The sequence below is a fragment of the Malaclemys terrapin genome, chromosome 8, assembly GCF_027887155.1.
Source record: "Malaclemys terrapin pileata isolate rMalTer1 chromosome 8, rMalTer1.hap1, whole genome shotgun sequence".
In the NCBI taxonomy this organism is placed as follows: Eukaryota; Metazoa; Chordata; order Testudines; family Emydidae; genus Malaclemys; species Malaclemys terrapin.
The window spans coordinates 50,801,188-50,813,495 of NC_071512.1; the positions used below are offsets into that span (position 1 = coordinate 50,801,188).

At 46.7% G+C, this 12,308-nt stretch overlaps 1 protein-coding gene across 3 annotated transcripts in view; it reads right to left on the reverse strand.

The window, feature by feature from the left end:
* TNR (tenascin R) overlaps nucleotides 1-12,308 on the reverse strand; it is a 149,441-nt gene that overhangs the window by 49,069 nt on the left and 88,064 nt on the right. For 2 of the 3 annotated variants that reach the window (XM_054038696.1, XM_054038697.1), the window contains exons 3-4: nucleotides 9,750-10,226; nucleotides 2,707-2,970 (exon numbers count right to left, since the gene is read on the reverse strand). In XM_054038696.1, coding sequence (XP_053894671.1) covers nucleotides 2,707-2,970; nucleotides 9,750-10,226 — 741 coding nt within the window. Of the gene's footprint in view, nucleotides 1-2,706; nucleotides 2,971-9,749; nucleotides 10,227-12,308 lie in introns of those variants that run through there. The other variant, XM_054038698.1, reaches the window with a different exon arrangement.

A 12,308-nucleotide genomic window follows, 5' to 3' on the forward strand; every position in this document is an offset into this window, starting at 1 on the left:
CATTAGGAAAATCCAAACGATTGGTGCCCTGTCTTCCTGTCTGGAAGGATCTTGTCAGTATCCCTTTCCCCTGGGAGCCACAGCCAGAGTGATAGGGAGATGGGAAATCTGACAGCGGGGGAGGTGGAGAGTTGGGGCACTGGACCTCTGTCAGCCTGTCTGGAAGACTCTTGTCCATTTCAGGTTCTCCCTGCAGGCAGAAAGTGAAATTGACATGAGCCTCCAGGAGGGCAGATGAGCAGCTGAAAAATTCCATTTTGATTCTGCCAGAATGGATTTTACTGGAATTTCTGCCCTGTGAAAAATGTTGAGGTTTCTCCTTTTCATCCTGATTTTTTTTCCAATTCCTCAAAATTTCCCTTGGATTGAAATTCCATGTTCCAGACCGCTCTCCTGTGAGCAACTTCCTCTCTCCTCTGCATTCATGATGGCAGCATGTGACAGTCGGTCATTAAGAGGAAGCATCATTTCCAGAATCAATTTAATAGAGTGAGAAATTAAGTGGGATTATTTTAACCCCTCCACACACAAAAAACCCCCAGTTCCCTGTGTCAAATGGAAACTCAGTGATGAGAGGAGAAAGCACTGCTGAAAGTGAAAAAGGGGCAGTTTTAATGCTTTTAATGAGCCATCTTCACACCCAGACACATTTCTAATAGCACTGTGGATATTATCAAGGCCACGTGTGTAATATGGCTGTGATAGAGAGGAAGAATGTTTCAGTGGGTTGGATGCTTGCCTGGAATTTGGGAGACCTAGGTTCAGTTTTTTGCTCTGACACAGATTCCCTCTGTGACCTAGTCCAAGTCACTTAGTCTCTCTGTGCCTCAGTTCCCCATCTGTACAATGGGAAAATGGAGATAATGGTATGTGTCCTTTCCTAATTCACAGGGCTGCTGTGAGGAGAAACAAACTGAAGATTGTGAGGTGCTCAGATATTATGGTAATAAAGGCCATAGAATTACCTCAAATAGCTAAAGCTGTGTAAGGAAGGGCCTTATGTAGGAGGTTGGGAGAGGGCAGTGCTTCAGGAGATAAGTTTGGATAAGCTTTTGAGAATTAAGAACATAAGAATGGCCATGGTGGGTCAGACCAATATCTAGCCCAGTATCCTGTCTTCTGACAGTGGCTGATGCCAGATGCTTCAGAGGGAATGAACAGAACAGGGCAATTATTGAGTGATCCATCCCCTGTCGTCCAGTCCCAGTTTCTAGCAGATGGAGGTTTAGGGAAATCCAGAGTGTGGGGTTGCATCCCTGACCATCCTGGCTAATAGTCACTGATGGACCTGTCCTCCATGAATTGTAGGAATATACTCAAAATGAATCTGAACTCCTGACATTCACTTTTCATTATTCAATCCTAGAGATGGATTGAACCAAAATCACAGACCAACTGTTGGGGATGTAGATGTGATTTTTTTGATGCTCAGGTCTGTCTCTATTATAAAATGGGAGGATTGTGGTGCATCATGGGAGATTTCAAGGAAAATAAACAAGAAAAGGCATCCATGTATCAGGTGCAGCCTTGTATGAGAGATAGTCTTGTACCCTGTGTGTTTGTGAGGTTGAGGGGAAAACTACATTTAGGGCAATCTTAGACCAGAATTTTAGTCCCTTTTGACAGCATTATATGCTTGATCCAAACCCCACTGAAATCAATGGAAAGATGCCCATTAACTTTGATGAGGTTTGGATCAGGTTCTGTATTAGCAAAGGCATCACTGGTATTCATTCCACAAGAGCATTATGTCAATAACAGCCAGCTTTAATTCAGGAAGAGTTCTGTATGGGGTTAGCTTTATTTCAGAGATGTTCTGGTGCTACCAAAGCATTATTTTACAAGCAGCAGAGCTGGTTGGAAAATGTCCCCTCCCCCAAGGAAAATTTTAACTTTTCAGCAAAAAATGGAAAGCTGAAAATTTTCAGATGTAAACTTTCAGTTTTAAAATGGAAAATTTGATTTGGAAATGCTGTGGAGGTGCCAAATGGGAGTTGTATTTCAAGCATGTTGTGTCCTCATTCTCCTCTATGGGCCAAGTTTCCCAGTTGGACTATATCTCCCATGATGCACCACAATCCTCCCATCTTATGACCCACGTGCATCCCGGGAGTCGCCGGCCATGGAACAGCATGAGAGATGCAATGTGACTAGGGAATCCAGTCCTGGAGGAGAATGGGGGCAGCAGGTGCTGTGACAGTAGTTCCTAATAGAAATATTCTTGTTTTTGGTCAAAACCTGGAAACTTTTTGGTTTTCAGGTGTTCAAGTTTTTGACAAAATTGTCCATTTTCTGTGGAAAGTGGACACTTTTTTGTGAAAAAAATTAGTTTTGTCAAAAACCCACTTTTCTGTTGAAAAACAGTTTTGATGGAAAAATTTCAACCAGCCTTAAACAAGCAATTTTAAATGATGGCAACCATGTCCCAGAAACTGTATTAGACTGGGAAAGCTGTCTATCAGGGTCCATGGGTATATATGAGACTGCTCTTCTTTCTGTTATTTCTGGCCAAAGGGATAGCTCAGTTGCTTGAGCATTGGCCTGCTAGACCCAGGGTTGTGAGCTCAATCCCTGAGGGGGCCATTTTGGGATTTAGTTGGGGATTGGTCCTGTTTTGAGCAGGGGGTTGGACTAGATGACCTCCTGAGGTCCCTTCCACCCCTGATATTCTATGATAAAATTGTATGGTGGAGAAGCAATACTTACGGGTAGTCACCTTGGTAGTAACGGGGACGCTAAGGATGTCGCTGATGACAGCGTAGATGCTGATGTTATATGTTTGGCTCGGCTCCAGCTCCTTAATAGTGACAGCGCTCCAGTCCCCAGGCACCCGTTGCTGGAGCTGAAGGCTCCCCGGCACCACTGGCTGGTAGGAGATCACATATTCTGTCACTGCCATCGGCCCATCCCATTCCAGGTCAATGGACCTGTCGCTGATCCCAGCCACTCGCAGATCCTCGGGTGGGGCAACTAAAGGGAGAGGTGATAGTCAGAGAGTGCATGGCTTATCCATCCTCTATCTCGCTACTTCAGGCATGATGTTCTTCTTGGGCTAGGGACTAGGATCACATTTAGAACTGGTATGAGGTGTGATATGGTCTCTCCTGAAGCTTTTCATCCGTTCCTTGTAGGGGGCTAGTCAATATTTATCTGTGATGTGGACAGGGTATTAGGCTGGGAGCCTGGAGGCCCCATTCTAATTCCAGTTCGGCTTCACCTCTCTGTGCCTCTTTCCTTCCACTCCTTTGTGTCATGACCTGTGGCTCTCAAACCTGGGTCTGCAGGGTTCCTGGAGGTCATCATGCTCCAATCTTCCACCCAGTGGGTTACTGGCATCAGCGCGAACTGGGACCTCTTGAAGACCAGCTCAGATAGAAGGTGTGACATTTCACTCCATATTATTTATGAAAATATGCTTATGATATGAATATGACATAACTGAGATGTACTTTATGCAAGATGGGTCTTGTAAGATTTCATTGGAAAGGTTATAATTTACTGAATGTGATTATCCAATTTGTATGCCTGTATCATTTCTGTATCTGAGTTAGGAATATTGACTATATATCTGTATTTCAACTATGCTACTGTGGGTGACGCCCACTGCTAACACAACAATGAAAAATGTACAGGGTGGATGGCCCACCAGCAAGGACAATAGACTGTGAAAAGGGTTGGCCTTCCTGCGGATCCTCCATACTGCCACTGACTCATGGACACTGTGATACTACAGAGTCAGGTGGTCTTGTCACCGATACTAAACCTTACCTGGAACTTCTTTTAACTTTCCACTGGAAGGGAAGAGGGGTCAAGTTTGGGAAGCAAAGGATTCCCACCTTATGTAAATCCTATTTAAAGGTGGGGAGGAAGGCAAACGGGACTCCTCCTCTCCATGACCTGTCTGCCCAAGAAGAAAGACTGCTAAAGCCATCTGAAGGCAAGGCAAGGAGAGAGTCCAGACTGGGACGGGTCCAGTCTGAAAAGGAATATAACTGGAACTCTGAACCACAGAAACTTTGCAACCTGCCTAAAATAAAATTTAGGGTGAGAATTTACATTTGGTAACCTGTTTCTTAAGTATATTGAGCTTAGCTTGTGTATTTTGCTTTATTTGGTCAGTAATCTGCTTTGTTCTGTCTGTTCTCTCTTATGTTCATCTAAAATTCACTTTTTGTACTTAATAAACTTATTTCTTGTTTATAATATTACCCAGTATATGTAATTTCTAACTGCGGGGGAGGGAGGGAGAGAAGTTGTGCATATCTCTCTCTACATTGAGGGAGGGGACGAATTTCATAAAACCTCTGGGTTTGTACGCCTTAAAGGGAATGGGCACCAGAGTGTTAGGGTGAGCCCCTAAGGCTGAATCTTTCCAGAGCTGATCTCTGTCTCTCTGTGCAGCTGGGTGTGGCCCTGCCTGTGTGCTTGGCTGGAAGAGGCTTGTGAGCCTAATCCAGCAAGGCCAGGTAAAGAAGACCCAGCTTGGCAGAATAGGCTGATTCAGTGGCATCCCAGAACATTAGGTGACATCCCAAAGGGCCCACACCTGTCACAGAAGGCTCTACCCCCATTGGTGGAACATGAAAGCTTCTGACTGGCCCGCTCCCTCTACTTATGACAGAAGGAGGAACAGGAAGTCATCTGTACAGCTGCGTTCCACTTTGCTTTGGACTGCTCATCCAGTGCTATCTGCTCTTGTCTCTTGACCATGACTTCCTTGTTTCCTGAATCGGCCTGATTCCTGGTATCTGACTCTTGGTTCCTGATCTCAGCTCCTGACCTCCTGGTTCTGAACCCTGGCTGGCAGGGTGACCTGACCCCCTGTCCTATGCTAACCACTAGTCATGGCTGCCTACGTGCCGGCCCTGACACTTTGTCTGCCTTGTCAATTCAATCTCTTCAGGGAAGGGGCTGTATGTGGTTGTCCAATGTGTAGTGCAACAGGGACCCAATCTTGGTGGGAGCCCCTCGGTCCTGCAAATAATCAATACTAGTCCTGCACAACGGGAATGTTGTTCAGTAAACAAAAGTCAGTGGGACACTGTGTGTGTGTGTGAATGAGGGGGAGGGTGTTAAACGGTATATTATCATGGGGCAAACTTGGGAATGACTCGCACTTTGAGAACAACAGTTATTCCAAGCCAGTGTTAATAGCACAGAATATGAGGAGGAGGAATGAATGCAATTTCCACTATATGTATTTTCAAATAAACGCTTTTTAACTATATCTTCACTAGGGAGTATTCCTAACTCAGTGCCCTGTAGTGCTGCCCAGCCTCAATCACCCACTGGTTAAATTTTCAAACAAGAACACTTGTGGTTTCTCCCACGCTGCCCGTCATGCTTGGGAGGAGCTACCTGAAAACATCCACAAAGATACATCATTATCTTCCTTCAAAGCCCTCCTTAAAACTCCTTTGACCTGACGCCCACAAAAAAATTGACAAGAGTTAGGCTACTGGTGCTCTGAGTCCACTGCCGATCATTTTGACCAATATTGTCTCATTGTTTCCTTTTACTTCTCATCTGTCTGAATCCATCTGTTCTCTCTTATTTTATACTTATTGGGAATTCTTTAGGGCAGGCACTGTCATCTTGTTCTGTGTTTGCACAGCACTGAGCTATCGCGATACATGGAATTAAAGTTGAGGCAATCACCTGAGGGTGTCATCCTGCTTCTGCTAAGTCTTAAAACCCACCTTGGTGGGGTGAGGACTGATGTCTGAGTGCCACATCAGGGTGTGTAATGCTAGTGAAGGGAGGAGCAGTCAAACCGTGATGGCCCTGGACTCTGAAATTCAGATCTGGATGTGACTATTCCCCCAAGTTGTGGGTGTCTGGACTCCAGGCTTTGTTTCGACCTATTGCAGAGGTGCAGCCAGCCATAGATCCTGCTCCAAAGCTGAATGTCCTCAACATTTGGAGGTACTCACATGCAGTAATTTGCTTTGGGGTCATCTCTCATTATTATCATTAGTAGTGTTGCAGTAGCACCTGGAGCCCTCGTCATGGAGCAGGACCCACTATGATAGGCCCTGTACAAACACCGACAGTCCCTTCCAGGGATGAAGGAATTCCTGACCTTGTGCTAGGTTTGCCTTCGAGACATCTCATTTGCTTGTCATTCAACCACTTTTAATGTCACTTGCTCACAGGTGACCGAGAACCAAGAAATGTTGCTTTTCATAGAATCATAGAAATGAAGGGCTGGAAGGGACCTCACGTGGTTACCAAATCCAGCCCCCTTTGCTGAGGTAGGACCGAGTCTACCTAGACCATCCCTGACAGGTATTTGTGCAACCTCTTCTTAAAAACCTTCAGTGATGGCAATTCCACAACCTCCTTTGGTAACTTATTCCAGAGTTTAACAACTCATATAGTTAGAGCATTTTTCCTAATATCTAATCTGAATATCCCTTGCTACAGATTAAGTCAATTATTTCTTCTCCGACCTTCAGTGGATGTGGAGAACAACTGCTCACAGTCCTCTTTATAGCAGCCCATAACATATTTGAAGACTGTTATCAGGTCCCGCCTCAGTCTTCTTTTCTCAAGACTAAACACGGCCAGTTTTTGTAACCTTTCCTCACAGGTGAGGTTTTCTAAACTTTTTATCATTTTTGTTGCTCTTCTCTGGACTCTCTCCAGTTTGTCCACATCTTTCCTAAAGTGGGCACCCAGAACTGGACACAGGACTCCAGCTGAGTGGAGCCAGACAATTACCTCCCGTGTCTTACAAACAACCTCCCTGTTATTGATAGAAGCCTTTTTTGCAACTGTGTCACATTGTTGGCTCATATTTGATTTGTGATCCACTATAACCTCCAGATCCTTTTCAGCAGTACTCCCGCCTATCCAGTTATTCCCCATTTTATAGCTGTGTATTTGCTTTTTCCTTCCTAAGTGAAGGACTTTGCACTTGTCTTTATTGAATTTCATCTTTTTGAATTCAGACCAATTCTCCAATAGGTCAAGGTCATTTTGAATTCTAATCTTGTCTTCCAAAGTGCTTGCAACCTCTCCTGGCTTGGTGTCATTTGCAAATTTCATAAGCATGCTCTCCACTCCATTATTCAAGTCATTAATGAAAATATTGAATACTGCCAGACCCAGGACTGACCCTTGTGGCACTCCATTAGATACGCCCTCCCAGTTTGACAACTAACCATTGATAACTACTCTTTGAATATGGTCTTTCAATCAGTTGTGCACCCACCTTATAATAATTTCATCTAGACCGCATTTCCCTAGTTTGTTTATGAGAATGTTAAGTGGAACTGTGCCAAAATCCAGATATATCATGACAACTGCTTCCCCCATACACTATGCCAGTATCCCTGTCAAAGAAGGAATTTAGATTGGTTTGGCATGATTTGTTCTTGCAAAATCTATGCTGGCTACTGCTTGTAATCCTGTTATCCTCTAGGTGCTTAGAAATTGTTTAATAATTTGTTCCAGTATCTTTCCAGATATTAAAGTAAGGCTGATTGGGCTCTAATTCCTGGGGCCCTCTTTGTTGCCCTTTCTAAAGACAGGCACTATGTTTGCCCTTCTCCAGTCCTCTGGGATCTCACCCGTCCTCCAGGAGTTCTCAAAGATAATCGCTAACGATTCAGAGATTGTTTTAGCTAGTTCTTTAAGCGCTCTATGATGAATTGTATCCGGCTCTGCCGATTTGACCACATCTAACGTTAAATATTCTCTAACCTGTTCTTTCCCTATTTTGGCTTGCAGTCCTTCCTTCTTGCTGCTAATATTAATTGTATTGGGTATCTAGCAAAACAGGCATTAAGCACCTGAGCTTTTTTGATGTCATCAGTTATTAGCTCTCCTTCCCCACTAATTATTTTTTGCTGTTAAGTGCCTTCAATGAAATAAAAAAATAAAGAGGCCTTCCTGAGAGGGAAACATGCCTTCTTTGGGGCTGCATAAAGCTTCTAAAAAATAGTCCTAAACTGCATCCAAAACACACCTTGTTAGGATTTCCACTGAAAGTAGCAGAAGAGGGGCTCTGGGAGGTGAACCAGAATTCAGATAATGGCTTTTTCACCCTCTTTCACCTCCCTCAGTCCTGCCCAACCCAGTCATGTTATGCAGCATTTTTCTTGTTGATTTGAAAAGCAGCACTGCAACTGTTAAGGGGTTCAGTGAAAGGGGGAATTGGGCAGATAGTGGCAGGTGTAGGGAACGCAGGTCCAGAAAGCAGGCAGTGCAGAAGCAAAAACAATGTGGAGGGGAGTGGTGAGTGGGGCACAAGCTGGGCAGACAGCAGAGCAACAATGAGGGTTGTGGGATGAACAGAGAGAATCTGGAGAAGTAGTTGGTTGCTGGCAAGTACCTATGGAGTAGCTGCAGCTGTGGTGCCTATACTAAAAAGGAGCAGCGTTGCGTGTTGGCCATGCACAGCTCAGAGTCCTGGGGAGGAGTGAAAAGGTTGAGCCTCTAGGGAGAGGTGCAGCAGAGCCAGCTGAGGAGACCAGGCTCTGTGAGTGGCGAGGTTTACCTACGTAGAAATGCTGCAGCCCTTTCCTTGCTGCTCTGTGACCGACGCACCGTTTTAGCTGGGACGAAAGGGTTAAATTGTGTGTATCTTGGCAGAGGGGTGCCCAAAGCAGCAAGCCTAGTGGGCACTCACTGGGATGAGCACATCCTTGTTGTCTGGGACTACGCAGCCCTGGTGCCTAACTGTATGATCTGGGGAGATGGCAGCCATGAAAGAGAGATCAGCAGTGAGGTGAATGCATATAAACTTGCGAGTGTCACGTGCCCCCAGCCAACACCCACACGCTGCCTTCCAGCCGGGAGATGGGAAACTTATGGATGACAAATATGGCATCTCTTTGGTTGGGATGGAGACCGCTTCCCTTCCCACCCACTCCCCTCATCCCCTGCAGAGCCAGGCCTGTTATCTGGGCGCTTGGCGTGAAATGCCGAACGTAGCTTTTATCCTCGTTCTCAAGTGGCCCTAGTCAGGAGAGACAAGTGGAGAAGCACTTTAGATAATGACCCAGATGTCCCTGCACAAAAGGCAGAGGGCAGGTGGTTTCCAGACAGATGGTAATAGCCCCAAGAAGGAGCAGCACTTGCCCTTGGCCTTATTGGGTGGACTACAGTTGCCATAGCAACAGCCATTGGTTACACAGTGATCTTCCCCTGTGATACTGGCAGAGGGTCCCCAGGTGAACTATTGCAACAGCTGTCATGGTCCTTCCACTGGTGTCAGCAGGGGTCCTGAGCAGGCAGGCAATGTAGAATGCTGGGACCCAGGTCCCTTGCACAGCACAGAGACCCTGGCTGAGTTAGGGAATTGCGACAAGAGCGTGATGGTATTTTCTATTTCCCTCCCCAAATGAATTACACTGCAGAAATCACCTCCGCAATGTCCGACAGCTTTGTCTGCATGCAGTGGCCCCACGCCTGGCCATGTGTGGGCCCAAATCTCAATTACTGTGTTCCTGTTCTCAGTGCAAGGACTGAGGGAGGTGGGCAAGGGGAGTTTAAAGCTCTGCCCATATGCTAGGCTTGGGCAGGGCCCTGATGTAAGTCAGAGCAACCTCAGGGCTGCTCTAACTTGTGCTTTGCATCCCATGGCTCCAGGGCCCCAGGGAGCAGAGAACAGCAGTAGTGTGGTGCCTTCCTGCCAAGCCAACCCATCCTGACATGCCCCTGATCCACCCACTTCACAAGCAGGCTGAGAGCAGGGCCTACCCTTGCACCAGCTCTGTGCCAGGTAGGGAGGCCACTCCTACCTGCTGAGCAGTCCTGTCCCTTGTAACCTTCCTCACAAGCGCACATCCCCTCCTGGCAGAACCCACGTCCACTGCAGGCATTCAGGCACCTCAGCTGACTGCAGTCTTCCCCCACGTAGCCCTCTTGACAGACGCAGGTGCCATTGGCGCATCTCCCCTTTCCCGAGCAGTCATCGGGGCACCTCAGCTCACTGCAGTCTTCCCCTGCGTAACCTTCTTCGCAGACGCACTCCCCATCCACGCAGAGGCCTCGGGAGCTACAGTCTGTTGGGCAGCGGAGCTCTGAGCAATCGTCCCCACTGTAGTCGTTGTCACAGATGCACTGGCCTTCTATGCAGATGCCCCTGCTGGAACAGCCCATGGGGCAGTGGGGCTCTGAGCAGTTTTTTCCAGCCCACCCTTCATTGCAGATGCAGCCACAGGCCTCCAGGCTAAAGTTACCGTGTCCGCTGCAGTGGGGGATGTAATCTAGCTGCCCTGGAATGATCAAAATCAACAAGTCAGCTATCAATAGGGGCTGTGTGGTGGGGACAGAAGATTCCCCACAGTATGATGATACCCTTCCAATAGTGCTTTAGTTTCATATGGCATTTGCTGGGGGACATTAATGCTCATAGGAGTAGGAGCCTGCTTACACTGTGCGTTATTCTCCTGCATAACTCTGCCACTTGCATTGGCAACGCGTGGGAGAGCACGCAGGGTCATGTGCCCCCCCATTTCTGACAGGGTTTAGATGCCCTGCCATGAACCCCACGGCATCCTGCCAGAACCTTTATGTTGTGCCCCGCACCCACTATCAACAGTTATGCGTTGTCTCTATCTGCCAGGACACTTTGGTCTTGACCTGCAGTGCTCTGTCGCTGTTCCAGCCGTGGGCTAGTGCCAGTCATGCTGAATTGCCCCCAAGCTGTGAAATGGTTTTTCTGACATGCTTAAAAGGTCCATTTGGAGCTAGGACAAGATGCACTTAACACAATTTTCACTTAGGCTTATTATATATTATTTGGAAAATTCCGATGTCCAGGTTTGCATTCAAAGGGTTTTGATTTGGCACATGCTATGCAGGGCTGGACAAGAGTTGCTAACTGTGGATGACATTGTGAGATATAAAAAAGCTATTTCTAGCAGTTTTGATGGCCTTTCTGAACCATGTGCAGCTACTAGACCTGCAGGGCTGCAAAACTTTAAGCCCCAGTCTGCACTGGTGCACAGGTCCATCAGCACTAAACTTGGTGCAAGATTGGGCCCTGGGTTTGTGACATTTTTATGTACAGGAAACTGTAACTGGCTGAGAACTGAATCTTTAGTCGATCCTGGGCCTTGGCTAGAGGGGAAGAGAGGAAGGATCTCTCTGTCAGGCTGATTTAAAACAAAAGAGTATTTATTTGAAATTGCTCAGGGGGTTGGAGAGCATTAGAAGTAGCCTCCAGGAGAGATGGAATAGTGAGCAGAGGGCAGGTGGGGTGATCAAAGGTGAGTTCTAAGTGCAATTGTTACATCTCCTACTGGCCATTGGAATTGGGAAAACCTGACCGTAGAAACATTTTATTGGGCTTCAAAATCCGAATAATTTGTGTTCAAATGTTTTGGTCTCTCTCTCTCTCTCTAATATGCTTATTAGAAGGTTCCGCTTTCTCCCATCTCACTTCACCCTTCTTAAATTGTAGGGTTGTTCCCTGAATTCAACATCCTCAAACTGGAAGGGTTCTGTGGACGACATAGTATGTGTTCATGTCATTAAAGACTGTATCATAATGCAGATGCACCAGGGGCCTCAATTTATGTTGCATGGGCAAACTTAATTCTGGCATTGTCTAATTTTTGCACGCTTGGCTTTGCAATTGTAAAGACATTCTGATGTATTTTTTTAGATGTAATTTCTTAATTTGTTAATAATAAAACCAAACTGAAAAAAACCTCCAGAAATTCTATAATATGGAACCATATCCACCTCCAATGTGGGTCATCAGCAGAGTTCAGACCTTTAGATCCACAGCACAGGCCTCTACCACTTGAGCTAATGGAGTGTCCGATGATGGTAGTAGGCTATTATCTTCTGTGTGAGCCAGCCACCAGAGGGGGATAAGACTCTTTGCCAGGGGTCTTGACAGCTGTTTGCTGTCAGCAGAAGAATGTAGACTCAGGACACCTGGATTCGATTCAGATTCTGGAGGGGTTGCCCTAGGTTACAGACCATTCTGACCCTCTGTTCCTACCCAACTCCCCCCTCTCAACCCTTGGCTCCTATCCCCAGCCCCTCTGCTCCTATCTAACTCCCCCAAGTACCTGCCCCTATATAACTCCAGTTCCTCCCTCTACCCCTCTACTATTTCCCAACACCCCCAAACCATCAGTTCCTGTCCCCTCTGCTCCTTTTCATCTCCCATCCCCTGGCTCCTGCCCCCTCCCCGCTGCATCTAAATACCCCCAATCCTCTTCTCCTCCCTCTGCTTCTGTCTGTCCTGCCCCTGGCTCCTGCCCCTCTCCTTCCCACTCCCTGGCTCCTGCAACACCCTCTATCCTTCTGCCTGTCCTCCCCATTGGGCTGCTAAGTGATGG